Source organism: Lynx canadensis, chromosome C1, assembly GCF_007474595.2.
Source record: "Lynx canadensis isolate LIC74 chromosome C1, mLynCan4.pri.v2, whole genome shotgun sequence".
Lineage (NCBI taxonomy): Eukaryota > Metazoa > Chordata > Mammalia > Carnivora > Felidae > Lynx > Lynx canadensis.
Window position 1 is genome coordinate 19,303,490 of NC_044310.1, and position 14,828 is coordinate 19,318,317.

The 14,828-nt window shown below is 42.7% G+C and overlaps 1 protein-coding gene and 1 long non-coding RNA gene across 6 annotated transcripts in view; one reads left to right on the forward strand and one right to left on the reverse strand.

Moving 5' to 3' along the window:
* LOC115520713 overlaps window positions 1-2,058 on the reverse strand; it is a 29,941-nt gene extending 27,883 nt beyond the window's left edge. For both annotated transcript variants that reach the window (XR_003970850.2, XR_003970849.1), the window contains exon 1: window positions 1,907-2,058. This is a non-coding gene — a long non-coding RNA (uncharacterized LOC115520713). The remainder of the gene's footprint in view (window positions 1-1,906) is intronic.
* Window positions 1,199-11,411, forward strand: PDIK1L (PDLIM1 interacting kinase 1 like). 4 transcript variants are annotated; one of them, XM_030325311.1, is made up of 3 exons: window positions 1,199-1,314; window positions 3,998-4,299; window positions 10,447-11,411. In XM_030325311.1, the coding sequence occupies exons 2-3, from the start codon at window positions 4,015-4,017 to the stop codon at window positions 11,185-11,187; spliced, it is 1,026 nt and encodes a 341-aa protein (XP_030181171.1). In that variant the 5' UTR covers window positions 1,199-1,314; window positions 3,998-4,014; the 3' UTR covers window positions 11,188-11,411. The 4 variants fall into 4 exon arrangements, with proteins under 4 accessions (XP_030181171.1, XP_030181168.1, XP_030181169.1 ...); XM_030325308.1 differs by lacking the exon at window positions 1,199-1,314 and adding an exon at window positions 1,720-1,814; XM_030325309.1 differs by lacking the exon at window positions 1,199-1,314 and adding an exon at window positions 2,297-2,809.
* The last annotated feature ends 3,417 nt before the right edge of the window (window positions 11,412-14,828 follow it).

The following is a 14,828-nucleotide window of genomic DNA, read 5'->3' on the forward strand; positions in this document are numbered from 1 at the left end:
GATTTCAAGTCTCAGTTCTGCAGTCAGCGTCAGATGAGGGATTCCTGTATTTACTGACACAACAAAAGGAAAAAGGCTCTTCTGACCAGAAGAGATACCCCTCTCCTGATTCTGATCAGTTACCCACACAGGTAATAAGGCCTTCCATAGTTTCCCTCTACTTTCAAGGGCAGAAACAGCCTTGGCTAGCGTCAGCATTCCCAGCAGACAGCTAAAGAATGGTAGATGGTACTTAAAACAAAAGTCTGAACCGATTACAGAGCCGGGTATTGTTGGGTTTGGGGCAGGGTTGGGGGGGGGGGGAGCGGGAGGCAGTTACACCAGGAGAGTGGGTATTCAAAGCAGGCACACACACCCCACAAAAACACACCATTTGGTCAAATAAGGCACAGGTCTGTTTCCTCACCTGTAAAAACAGGATTAGTAAGCCTGCCCTTGTGAGGTTTGGTCAGGATTAGTAAAGCCAATTGAAAGACCTAACCCAGTCCCAGACTCTCGGGAGAAGGTCCATAAATAGAGGACAGAAAATAAAATGGGTAAGTGGTTGATCCTTGAGATTGGTGACAGGGATGCTTTGCACATCGTGCCAATGCACCACTGGGAGGAGGAACAGCCACTTTATTGACAAATAGTAGATGCAGAATAAATTGGCAAAGAAGGAACGGACGTTTCTGGCGGATGCTTACTGATCTGTGTAACTAACTGAATAATGGATTGGTCCGAGCCTCTGAGTCGCTGACAGTCCCGGGCTGGCTGTCAGGCGACTGAGGGCCGGGATCTGACGGACCACTGTCAGTCTGGCCGCGAGAGTACAGCCGTCTTCGCGGTCCATCCCGGCCCCGGCTGCCTCGGACCGCCGCCCGTCGCCGCTCGCGGGTTGGATCCGGACTCCACGCGGGGGCAGCCGCCGGGCAGGGCGCCAGGGGCCGGCACCGCCTCCCCTTCCTCTCGGCGCCGGGCAGGGCGCCCCCGACTCCCGGCGGCCGGGGCCCGGGAACAATGAGGCGCCGGGTTCTTTAAGGGAGATACCACCGCGCCGGCGGGGCAGGGGACGGCGTCCTCCCAGATGATCGCACCCAGTCCCGCGCCGCCGCCGCCTGGGCAACTGCACCGTCCGCAAACATGGCTCAGTGACTCTGACAAAAGGTGCAGCCTCCCTCCCGGCGGGGCGGACGCCAGGCCTCCCAGCTCGGGCCGCGCCTCCCCGCGGGCCCGCCGAAGAGCTCCGCGTCCCGCAGGCACCCCAGGCCCGAGCCGAAGAAGATGCACCAGGCGTTCCGCCCCAGCGACCCCCGCACACCTGCCCGCAGCTCGGTAGGTGGGAAGGGGGGCGGGGAGGGAGCGGGGAGGCCGCGCCGGGCGCGCGCACCCCCAGGCCCGGACCTGCTGCCGCAGACCATCCCAGGGGCCGCGGGCCGTGCGCGCCCGCTGCGGCTTTACAGATACCGAGTCCCGGCGTGCAGCGGCCTCCGCGTTCCCGGACCCGGCCACCCCTGCGGGGAGGGGCACTAGTGGTGCGTTCCACGGGGCGCGCACACCTTCGGCGACTCCCGGCTCCTGAAAGCCTCGGGAGAGGGAGGAGGACGGCAGAGCGCGGGGCGCGCGCCCAATAAGGATGGCGCTCGGCGTCCCGGCTCGCGCTACGGAAAGCCGGAGGGGGGCGGGGCCGCACGGCGTAAGGGGGTGTGTCCGCGCGCACCACGGGGGCGCGCGCCGGTCTCTGACTGGAGGCCGCCGCGGCTGAGGCGCGAGCTGCCCGATAATGGCGGCCTGCAGAGCCCGTGAGAGGGAGAAGCGGCGGCGGCTACCCTGAGGTAAATCTGGCCCTTAAGGCCTGGCAGAGAGGCCCTGCTGCAGAGCCGAGAGCCCTGCATGCGCCTCCCTCCCCGGGAGGCCTGTCACAGACCTGTCAGCGGAGTCCTCCTAGGGAAGGCCTCCGGCCCGCACTCCTCAGGCCACCGGCCCCGGCTGCGGCCTCCCTTTCTGCCCCTGGCCTCCTGCCCAGGCTCTGGGCCTCAGCCGCCAGCCCCAGGAGTCAGGGCAGCTGCAGGACTGGCTCCTCGGGGTGAAGGGCCTCGGGAGGATCCCCTCCGGGTTTGGTCAGGACGCCGCCGAGGAGGGGGAGGGCCTGATCCTCGGCCAATGAGCGGGGCGCTGAGCCGCCGCGTCGGGCAACACCTCTGCCCAGGGCTGGCCCTTCCCGGGCCCGGCAGGTGTGGGGCCGGGCCGGCCGGCGGCCCGGCGCTGGGCTAGCAGGGCCGGCGCGAGGGTCCGGGAAGGGCCGGCCGGCCGCTCAGGTTCGCATCCAGGGATTTCATACACGCCCTCCCTCCCGCTTATTGGGGTGCCCTTTCGTGTGGGGGTACGGGCCAGCCTGCAGGCCACGAGCCACTTTGACACGGATAGTAATGGGCGATCCACGGAGAGCGGGAAAGAAAGGCTGCTGTGGACCTGGAGCACGGATTCCGTGGCAGGAAATCAGACACTAGGAAATGCAATAGGAATTTGAACGGGGGGGGGGGGTTCCAGTTAGAGGAAGTGGGACGAAGAAGTAATCTCAGAAGCTTTCATTTTCTTTATTAAATCTTCCCTATGGACTTAGAGTAGCTGGACCCAGTTTTTCAGGGTCAAGAGTCAGTAGCTTCTTGTACCCCCCAAACTGTCCGCTATGAAGATTGCACGATCTCTTGCGCATCGTGGCCAGCTGCAAATGAGATTTGTTCCTGAAGCTCATGAGAATCTCAACATTTTTTGGAGAATGAGGTGGCATGCTTTCGACTTTCTTGATACAACTCACGAGCATTTCTGGGTAGGGCCTTTGCTTCTGCCTTTAAATGATTTTTCAAGTTGAAAGATCTCTGCCAGAGAGCCCCTTCATATGGAGGAGAAGGTTTTGGTGGCAAAAATGGTCTAGATCTAAATAGCTGTTGTCAAACTCAACAACAGAAAGGTAACCATATTCTAAGTAGCTTGTTTTATTTTATTTTATTAAGTTTATTTATTTTGAGAGAGCGCGAGCTTGGGTGGGAAAGGGGCAGAGGGAGGGAGGGAGGGGGAGAGAGAGAGAGAAAGAGAAAGAGAATCTTTAGTAGGCTGCATATTCAGCGCAGAGCCAGATGCAGGGCTCAATCCCAGGATTCTGGGATCATGACCTGAGCCAAAGTCAAGAATCTGTTGCTCAACCTATTCAGCCACCCAGGCGCTTGCTTTATTTTTAAAAGACCATTTTTCTCCACAAACTTTCTTTTCATTTATTTTGCAAGAAATGAGGAAATAACATAAAATTAAATTAAGGACATACACAGTTTGACAGTTTACTAAAAAAAAAAAAAAAAGAACAACTACATATTTTCAGTTCTATATGTAATGTGGTTCACTTTCAGTCCTTAAGCCCAAGCCAGGTGTTTGTATTTCTAACTGTGGGGGTTTTTTGTTTGTTTTGACATTTTTATGAACTTGTGTGTGTGTGTCAGCATTAAGGAGAAGCTGGAGTTTTGTTTATCATTTTTACTTACTGATCAAGAAAAAACAAATTTTTTGGTTTGTTTTTAACAGTAATATTTTGAAGCAGTTTGTGTAAGAGGCAGTATAATGTAGTGGTTACAGTTATGAGGGTCAGAGCCAGATGACCTGGTTTCAAATCCCAGGTCCACCAGTTGGTAGCTGTTTGACCTTAGACATGTTGCTTAAACTGTGCTTTAGTTTTCTCATCTATAAAATGACCATAATAGTGTCTGCTTCAAAATATTGTTGTGAGGATTAAATGAATTTAATATTATAAAGTGCTTGGAACAGTTCCTGATACATGGTAAGTACTACCTAAGTGTTAGCTGATTTATTATTATTATTATTAAAATATTTAGATTTGCCTAAGTTATAACAGTTACCCTTCAAGCAGTACAAACAGTGAAACAGGTAACTAAATCATACATAAGAAGGTATATAAGCCAGTAAGTATACTTAATTTCAACAGAGCAAACTTTGTTGATTTTTCCAGAAACTTTGACCTTGAAGATGGTGAGTAGCCAGCCAAAGTACGATCTAATACGGGAGGTAGGCCGAGGCAGTTACGGTGTTGTGTATGAAGCAGTCATCAGAAAGACCTCTGCACGGGTGGCAGTGAAGAAGATTCGATGCCATGCGCCTGAAAATGTTGAATTAGCCCTGCGTGAGTTCTGGGCCCTAAGCAGTATCAAGAGCCAACATCCAAATGTGATTCACTTGGAGGAATGCATCTTACAAAAAGATGGGATGGTGCAAAAAATGTCCCATGGCTCTAATTCTTCCCTTTATTTACAGGTATGTGTGGTTGAATGGGAAATAGAAGTGACTTGAACATAGCATTGGTCAGCAAAAAGAGAAATAAAAGCGTCAGATAAACTTGTACTTTTAAATGCAGGTGTTTATATAGTTAGGAGTAGATAGGGGTCTGCCAAGAACTGAGTAGATGTTTGCTTTAAAACAAGGTTTTATTTAAACCTATGATGCAAATACCTAAAAATAACATAAGCCACCTGTTATGCCATGATACTTGCCAATCTGCATGGGAATGGGGCAATGTAGGAACTAGAGAAGTGATTGAGATCAGAGTCTAATAAATTCATTTATTTGAAATCAATCTTTTGGGGAACTGAAGACAGAAGAAATGAAAACTCCACAATCAATAGCAGTACCCATATAGATAATTGGGCATTTCTTTTTTTTTTTTTTTTTCAACGTTTATTTATTTTTGGGACAGAGAGAGACAGAGCATGAACGGGGGAGGGGCAGAGAGAGAGGGAGACACAGAATCGGAAACAGGCTCCAGGCTCTGAGCCATCAGCCCAGAGCCCGACGCGGGGCTCGAACTCACGGACCGCGAGATCGTGACCTGGGCTGAAGTCGGACGCTTAACCGACTGCGCCACCCAGGCGCCCCGGGCATTTCTTTATAAATCAGTAGTTTGAGCAAAAGCCTCTGCTGTTTTAGAGGGTTACGTGGTTTCTTAACCATGCAACTCCAGTTAATTTTCATGAGGTATGTGGCATAGCACTTGAATGTTATTAATAGTGCTAATAGCTAACGTTTGGGTTCCTACTCAGTTCTGTGCTCTGTGCTAAGTGCTTTAAAGGCAGTTGCTCAGAACAGTCTTGTGAAGGTGGTATTATTATTATCATCATTACAAATGAAGAAACTGAGGCTTAGAATAAATAATGAATTTATTAAAGTCACCTATCTAGCAAGTGACAGAATTGGAAGCTGAATATAGGCGACTATCTGACTGCTAAAACTTGTGTTCCCTTAACTTCCAAATTACTCTTGCCTCCAAATTACTTTTTTTGTAGACCTGGAGAAAGCATTAACATAGGAAAACAGAAAAGATTTGCTAGATTTTTTTAGGTTGGCTTCTGACATAGATCAAAATCTCTAGGAGGCCTATACTTGCTGCATAGAAAAGGTATTTAAAACATAGGTAGTTAAAGGCCAGACGAAAATTTCTTAAGTCTAGTCATTCTTGGAAAAAGAAATAACTTTCTATGAGTATGTCTAAATTCAGAATTTACCATCAGGGTACAGAAGTATGATTTTAAAATAACAAAAGCTTTTGGACTAGGAACAACAAGGAAGACAAACACATTAATCTGTGTAATTAGAAACCTGCAGGTTTCATCATATGGTAAACAAATATCAATCTTGAGAACCTAATTTATATCGTAGTTTAGCATGCTCTGCCATGAAACCTCTTAAGGCAGTGACTATAAAGCCCAACTATTTAGCCTCTATTTGATTTATTATTTACATTTCTAAAAGTGCTTATTATGTCCATTGCACTGATAGGAAATATTAGAAACAGTCTCACCACATTCCCTCTTAAAAGTGAATAGGACCTTGCTGAACTTTGCGTTGAATTTTGGAGACCAAGATATATAATCTCTCTTGGACTACAGATACAAAGACGTTTAAATAAATGACTTATTGCTGATGGTATCCTTGATCCAGATCAAGCAACCTTCATAGTAACTAGGCATTAGGTGGTCTTTCAAGGCTTTAAGATGTAAAGTACTTCCAGACTTGATTCGGTGATTTTTTTTTTTTTAATCTAAAGCACCTTTTTATTTGTACTCTTACATCTTTGAAAGCTTGGTAGACCTGTGTTCGACTTGTAGCACTTTTGCTAGCTGTATGACCTTGGCTAAATAGCTCATGTCTTCCTAGCATCTGTATCTTCAGACGTAAAATAGAAATAATAATTTTTACCTTCCATGGGAGTTGTCAAAATTAGAGATGATGCAGGTATAATATTTGGCACATAGGAAGTACTCAATAGTAGGTTATTGTTAAAATTGTCTTTTCTATGGATTTATTTAGTTCACCAGACATTGATCAACACATTTAGCAAATACCTTCTCTAAATTTACGTCTGATAAAAACAATTAAATCTATAATGTGACCACAGAGTCCCTATCCCTGGCTTTCTCCATTCTTTACACGAATTTTTGGTTTTTTCTGTGTTTTTCTAAGTACTTTCCTTGTTCTAAAAGATTAAACCAGTTCCTAGTAGCTAAAAACCTTACCTAGAAGAAAATGTAAAACAAATAATTAACAGAGGATGTAGTCTCACCGTAGGAACTTAGTGGCCAGTCTGTATAATTTATAATAAGTGTCATGAATGAGAGGTACAGGATGATATAGGAGCATATGATAGAGAAGCTGACATAATTCTGGGGTTCAGGAATTATGAACTTTCAACTAAGGGATACCTGGGTGGTTCAGTTGGTTAAGCCTCCGACTTCAGCTCGGGTCTTATCTCATGGTTTGTGGGTTCGAGTCACATGTCAGGCTTTACACTGACAGTGTGGAGCCTGCTTGGGATTCTCTCTCTCTCCTTCTCTCTCTGCCCCTCCCCCACTGTCTCTCAAATATATATACATACATACACACACACAGGAACTGTTTCAACTGAAACAGTGGAAACATGAAAGATAAAGAGGAGTTAGCCAGATGAGTGAGTGAGAAAACTTCACAGCCAGAAAGAACTGTACGTACAAATATCTTAAAGCAAAAAGTACAAAACATTCTAAGGAGTGAAAGAAGATAATAAGGCTGTACTATACTGGGAGAGTTGTTTTAGATGAGACTGGAAATATCAGCAAGGTTAGAGGATCCCATAGCCCATGTTAAAGAGCTTAGATTGTATCCTAAGAGATCAGGGAAGCTATTGAAGGACTTGAGCCAAGAGACCCTATGGCTGATGACATCCTCTACACGTGGAAATAAGCAGATTGGGCACTGTACTTCTATAGCTGTCAACCAGTGACCCTCAAACTGTAGCCCTCAGCTAGTTTTTATATGGCCCAGATGCTAAAAATAGTTTTTACTTTTTTTTTTTTAAGTTTGTTTATTCATTTTGAGAGAGAGAAAGAATGTGAGCGGGGGAGGTGCAGAGAGCTAGGGAGACAGAATCCCAAGCAGGCTCCGCTCTGCCAGCGCAGAGCCTCGCGTGGGTCTCAGTCCCACGAACTGTGAGATCATGATCTGAGCTGAAATCAAGTCAGGCACTTAATGGACGGAGCCACCAGGCACACCTAATTTTTTGTGTTTTTTTTTTTTTTTAAATGTTTATTTATTTTTGAAAGAAAGAGTGTGGGGAGGAGGGGCAGAGTAAGAGGGGGACAAAGAAGCTCCTCGCTGTCAGCAGAGAGCCCAGAGAGCCTGGTGCAAGGCTTGAACTCACAAACCATGAGATCATGACCTGAGCCAAAGTCAGACACTTAACTGACTGAGCCACCCAGGTGCCCCCAGTTTTTACATTTTTAAAGAGTTTTTAAGAAAAAGAAAAAAATGAAAATATGAAACAGAGACCTTATGTGGCTTATCAAGCCTAAAATATTTACTTATCTGGCCTTATTCTAAACCATTCTTTGAATGGACTTTGACCATTACTTATCTGGCCTTATTCTAAACCATTCTTTGAATGGTTTAGGACTCTGCATTGCTCAAAGCTATTTAGGAAGTTTGATTTTGAGAGTAAAGACAGAAGAGAGGAAATGAAGGAGTGATGATGCTGGTCTTTAATCTCAGCATATTTAGTAATAGTGCACTTGGTAAATAATTGTGTGATCTGTACCTTTCTAGACTGTTCTGGCTCACTGGCAAACACATACAACAAAGAAAATGCATGCCAAAGACATCTGCAGACAGTTGCAATTACAGCTGTTTGCCATTGGGGGAGATGGCATGAAAAGGTGCTCTTTGCTTCTGCCCTCCAAAATGACAAGAGGACGTACTAGTGGACTTAAACGTAAAATTAGCAGTTCATTCATTCTTTTAAATTTTTTTTTTTTAATTTTTTTTTCAACATTTTTATTTATTTTTGGGACAGAGAGAGACAGAGCATGAACAGGGGAGGGGCAGAGAGAGAGGGAGACACAGAATCGGAAACAGGCTCCAGGCTCCGAGCCATCAGCCCAGAGCCTGACGCGGGGCTCGAACTCACGGACCGCGAGATCGTGACCTGGCTGAAGTCGGACGCTTAACCGACTGCGCCACCCAGGCGCCCCTTAAATTTTTTTTTTTTAATATTTACTTATTTTTGAGAGAGAGACCGAATGCAAGTGGGTTAGGGGCAGAGAGAGAGGGAGACAGAATCTGAAGCAGGCTCCAGGCTCTGAGCTGTCAGCACAGAGCCCAACGTGGGGCTCGAACTCACAGGCCATGAGATCGTGACCTGAGCCAAAGTCGGAGGCTCAACCGACTGAGCCACCCAGGTGCCCCACCAGTTCATTCATTCTTTAACAACTCTTCATCTTCCCTATTGAGCTTCTATTCAGTGGGTTTGAAAAGGACACTATGGGACAAATGCTTTCAAAGCACTGTATCTATATTTTAGAATGACAATTCATATTCAGTGAAGTAGTTAATATTCTTGAATTTAAGGTAATAGAGTTATAGTTAGATAATCATAACAAATGAAATAGCAATTTGTTCTAGGTTTTCAGCTTGTATAAAAGAAATCTACAAACTCAGATTTGAATTTTTATTTCAAAATGTAAATTTTTTTTATAAATTGGTTTTAGAAGCCTCCAGTGATTGCCAATGTATTTGCGTTCTGCCTGTAGAAGTTTATGAAGCAATAATGTCAGTCTTTATTTTTATCAGTGGCTACAGGAAGGCTTTATTTCTGTAACAACTAGTGTTCCTTGATCATTTTTCTCTTAATATCACAGATTATTTGATAGTGTATGTCCAGTGAACAAGAAAGTTATTTCAGGCCATTTAATTGAATAGAAATTCCTAATGGATGTTTATATCCCAGCTGGCAGTCTCCCAGATCTGGCTGCTGAAACTTTGACTTTTTTTTTAATGTTTATTTATTTCTGAGACAGAGCATGAGTGGGGGAGGGGCAGAGAGAGAGGGAGACACAGAATCCGATGCAGGCTCCAGGCTCTGAGCTGTCAGCACAGAGCCCGACACGGGGCTCAAACTCATGAACCATGAGATCATGGCCAGAGCCAAAGTCGGTTGCTCAACCAGCTGAGCCACCCAGGCGCCCCAAAAACTTTGACTTTTTCATGAAGCTATTTGCTAGGTGGGTAGAGTTCAGCTCTATTAACACACACACAAAATGTATAGCCAGTTGGACACTTTTCAAAATAAAGCTATTGATTGAGTGATTGATTGATTGTAAGTTCTATACCCAATGTGGGGCTTGAACTCATGACCCTGAGATAAGGAGTCCTATGTTCTACCAACTAAGCCAGCTAGGCACCCCTAAAGCTATTTAATTAAAAAAAATTTTTTTTTTAATGTTTATTTTTTTGAGAGAGAGCATGAGCAGGGAAGGGGCAGAGAGAGAGGGAGACACAGAATCTGGAAGCAGGCTCCAGGCTCTGAACTGTCAGAACAGGGTCTGATGCGGAGCTCCAACTCACCCACCATGAGATCATGACCTGAGCCGAAGTCAGATGCTTAACCGACTGAGCCACCCAGGCACCCCAAGCCATTTTATTTTTAAATAAATTTTTATGTCTTGACTTAGAGATTTGGTGGTATTCATTAGGAGCAAAATGACAGTTTGAAGTACTGAAGTTTAAAATAAAATGCACATATAAAAGCACTGACCAAATAAAACATTCGTGGAATTTCCACTTAAAATTGGGAGTCTCACTTAACCAGTCACTTATTTTCTATAGCTGAATTTTAATTTTTTTAATGTTTTTTATTTATTTTTGAGAGAGAGCGTGAGCAAGGAGAACAGAGGGAGAGGGGACACAGAATCCAAAGCAGGCTCCAGGCTCTGAGTTGTCAGCAAAGAGCCTGACGCAGGGCCCGAACCCACAAACTGTGAGATCATGACCTGAGTTGAAGTTGGACCCTTAACCGACTGAGCCACCCAGGTGCCCCTATAGCTGAATTTTATAAACTGTGCAGATGATTGTAATCCATTTATTTTTTCCCTCTTATAGCTTGTAGAGACTTCATTAAAAGGAGAAATTGCCTTTGATCCCAGAAGCGCCTATTACTTGTGGTTTGTGATGGATTTTTGTGACGGCGGAGATATGAATGAGTATCTGTTGTCCAGGAAACCCAATCGTAAAACTAACACCAGCTTTATGCTTCAGCTGAGCAGTGCTCTGGCTTTCTTGCATAAAAACCAGATCATCCACCGAGATCTTAAGCCTGATAACATCCTGATTTCTCAAAGCAGGTTGGATACCAGTGACTTGGAACCCACACTGAAAGTGGCCGATTTTGGTCTCAGTAAAGTTTGTTCAGCCTCTGGGCAGAACCCAGAAGAACCTGTCAGTGTAAACAAGTGTTTCCTTTCCACAGCGTGTGGAACAGATTTCTACATGGCACCTGAAGTGTGGGAGGGACATTACACAGCAAAAGCTGACATCTTTGCTCTGGGGATTATCATCTGGGCAATGCTGGAAAGGATCACATTCATAGACACAGAGACAAAGAAGGAACTCTTAGGGAGTTATGTAAAACAAGGAACTGAGATTGTGCCCGTTGGAGAGGCGCTTCTGGAAAATCCCAAAATGGAACTTCTCATTCCTGTGAAGAAAAAGTCTATGAATGGGCGAATGAAACAACTGATTAAGGAAATGCTGGCTGCAAACCCTCAGGATCGCCCAGATGCTTTTGAACTAGAACTCAGATTAGTACAAATTGCATTTAAAGATAGCAGCTGGGAAACGTGACACATACATTGTTTGCAAATATCTCGGATGGTATGCTGCTTATGTTTTCACAGTGATGCAACAACATAATGTGGCTGAAAAAGAATATAAAAAGCTAAACTCCACCTTCTAAGGGTTTAGATTTTATTGTGGGGTGTTTTTTTTCATTTTTCTTAAGTCCAAGCTGGCCATTTTGTTAGTATGTTTTAAGTGTGTATTACCAATGTGGGTGTACATTTTTTAAAATGATCATTGGAGGGGCGCCTGGGTGGCGCAGTCGGTTAAGCGTCCGACTTCAGCCAGGTCACGATCTCGCGGTCCGTGAGTTCGAGCCCCGCGTCAGGCTCTGGGCTGATGGCTCGGAGCCTGGAGCCTGTTTCCGATTCTGTGTCTCCCTCTCTCTCTGCCCCTCCCCCGTTCATGCTCTGTCTCTCTCTATCCCAAAAATAAATAAACGTTGAAAAAAAATTTTAAAAAAAAAAAAAAAAAAAAAAAAAAAAAAAAAAAAAAAAAAAATAAAATGATCATTGGAAGTTTGGCAGGAAAATTCTCTAAGAGCCAAGAGGAGAAGAAAGTCCAGTTTTCTGGAAATAAGTCTCTAAGTATTTTAGACATTCCTTGTCAGTATTAGGAATTTCCATGGAAGAAGAGGTTTGCATGCTGGTAATGCAACCTTTGAAGCTTTGTAAAGGAAACATATATGTATATATTTATGTATATGTAAGTATGTGAATGTGTGCATTTTGCATTCCATATGAAGAAAATGCCACTTCTGTTTAAATTATTTGATGTAGGTTTGGGTTTTTGAGATTTGCTGGTGAAATCAGTGATGAAAAATAAAAGAACCTTCCCTCATCTTCCTACCCTGTCCTTCCCTCTAATGAAATCATACCACATTTTTTTATTTTTGTAATATTATACAGCTTTTTTTTAAGGCATCATTTTGGAGGGTCTAAAATTATCTAACTAAACATAAAATTAAGTGATCCAAAGCTGCTGAAGTATGTTTGAGCTCTCCAGTGCCCTATAGCTGCAGGAGTTGAATTAGCCATGCAATCATGTGGTAGCAGGTTGGCAAGGACCTTGATTCAATCACCTTCTTTAAGTAACCAAGCATTCAATTAACCAATTAAACCACTGCACTGGAACATGTCTGCACTTGAGCATCTGCAATCTGATATAAATCTGAACACAGGATTCCTCTGTTTCTGAAAACTTTGCTATATATGAACTGCCCTACTTGATATATTAATTTTTGATTTCAAGACTTTGTCTAAGCCTCAGCATAAAGTTGAAGAAATCAAAAGAAATCTACCCTCACATCGCCTGCCCTGATATGGTCTCTTGTGTAATCACTGGAATTCCTTTCATTTTAGCACTAATGCTATTTTCTCTTGTCTAATTTGACACAGTAATGATAGAGATATGGTTGTGTTAAATGTTGATCACCTTTTTCTAAAGTGGGAGATGATACCTATACAGTGTGACAAATGGATAAAATATTGTGGCATCAATTATATCTTTCAAGTAGAAACATTATTGATTTTATACAATCACACTTGGTATGGTCTATGTAAAAAACCAATAGACTGTTACTCTTCTTGAAGTTAGTTTGATTTTTAACCCTGTATGGTTGTCTCCAGTTTGTTTTCCTATATACATGCAGATAATTAAAATCTAAGGAAAGTTTTCCTAAAACAGAATATTAGCCTTTAAGGTTAGATAGACTTTAAGACCATTGTATCTAGGTTAGTCTTTATAAAGCACTAGAATCTTTGGTCAAAGTAAAAAAAAAAAAGTATTAGAATACTGAAATTGTTAATAGTTTGCATAGTCTCCTCACTTTTTTTTTCTTGAGTTTTTTTTTTTTAATTGAAGCATAGTTGGCACCCAATGTGTCTCCTCAGTTTTTTTGAACTTCTACAACTTTTGGAATTTTGCTAACATAATTTTTTCCTTAAAGTGTATTTGGGGACTAGAGAAGGTGAAAAAGCACAAAAAAATTAGAGTATGTAAAATTTCTGAACTATGTGTTACTTGATCTGGAAGTTTGAAATTTGGACTGAAAGGCTTTATTGAACTAAAGCCTTTTATTATTTTTTTTAATAAACCTTTTAAAATAAAAAAATATACTTTTAACATCACTTTCAAGCCAATAAATACAAGAAGCTTTTTGGAAATTAGAGGTGGAAATACACTGGAACCTCATGACCATTGACCCTCTGGATCACCAAATTACTGTAACACAGATCTGGCCAAGGGGATTGAGTTATTGGAAGTGAAAAGTATTCTAGTGTCACACCAGTAAGGTGGCACTTCAGCAGAGATTCATGATGATTCAGGTGATAGCATGCCGGTGCTTCATTTGCTCTTCAAATATCTATGTGCTTAGAGTCATGGTTCCCTAAGTACATAGTTTTGGTCTTGCTTCATTTAAAATAGCTAACAATTACCTATTTTGAAAGATTTCACCTGTGAAGTGGAAATCTTTCTTTCATTGGCAGCAAAGGTATGAGGTGATCAGGAGGTTTCTTCTGGAGTTTTCTCAGTCCTTGTATTCTAAAATAGCCTATGATACCAAGCAAAATGATAGTAAATTCTTTGTCTCTATTTGTTCTTTTGGTCAGGAGGTATTTATTAAGTACCTACTGTGAGCTCAGCACTAAAGGTCAGTTGATAAAATGACAGTTTAAAAATGGTATATAACCCTACAAGCCTTTTCCAGCCAGGAGTAAGAAATAAAAGGTTAGCGATACTTGGAAATTCCTGGATATTTGCTAGAGGAAAAACGAAAGCGAGAATTTGTGCACAGTGCCTTGCCCATAATAGGTACTCAATAAACAATTATTATTCCTCAGAGTCTCTTGCCATGGTTTATAGTGTTTTATGAAATTTGTCTTAATTGAAAAAAGACCAAATATTTCAAATAAGCTCATAGGCAGCTGTGGCCAGTTAAAATATGGGGTTGTACAGTTAGTTCCTAGAATGTTATTTTGCACTAGATGTCACTTAGAAAGATGGGGTTCCTGTAGATTTTTGGTGCTAAGGGATACTTTGTCATTATGATGAAGTAAGTGTTAAGTGTCAGATAAATAGCACACTGAATAGTTCTTTCTGCTGGTCTGTTTTTTCCTCTTTGTTGTTGTTGTTGTTTTTAATTGTAAAATGTTTATCAATCAAACTATTGTAGCAGCTACAAAATAATTCACCAGCATGACAAAATGGTCAAAAAATAAGTCATCAGCACTTCAAAAATGAAAGCAACTTTTGAAATTTTCTTTTAAAATTGTCAAATATATTTTATGAAGAATTTATAAAAGGGGGAAATGATTGTAATTTATTGTTCATGACTGTTTTTTTTTAAATAAAGTGAGTTTCAACAACAAAAAAAAAACCCTGAAATTCTATATTGCTGATTGGGTGGCTCTGTATAGTTCTGTAGTGCTTTACTTCATGAACATAAAATAGAGGGTATAAAATTTGAAACAATGTCATTTTCAGCCTTATCTATTAAGTGAAACTTTCTGTAATAGAAGCTATTACTGAGGAAAAGATGATTGGATTATAGGAATTTCAGCATTTCAAGTTCTCTAAAATTTTAATGCTTACTATCTTGCTGTATTTGTCAGAAGAACTTATATTGCCTGAAATAAATGTTTTTT

Bases quoted from the DNA above. Each gene is read 5' to 3' on its own strand.
- PDIK1L (XM_030325311.1), top strand. From the start codon at position 4,015: ATGGTGAGTAGCCAGCCAAAGTACGATCTAATACGGGAGGTAGGCCGA. The intron at 4,300-10,446 runs GTATGTGTGGTT...TCCCTCTTATAG, and splicing joins ATTCTTCCCTTTATTTACAG to CTTGTAGAGACTTCATTAAA.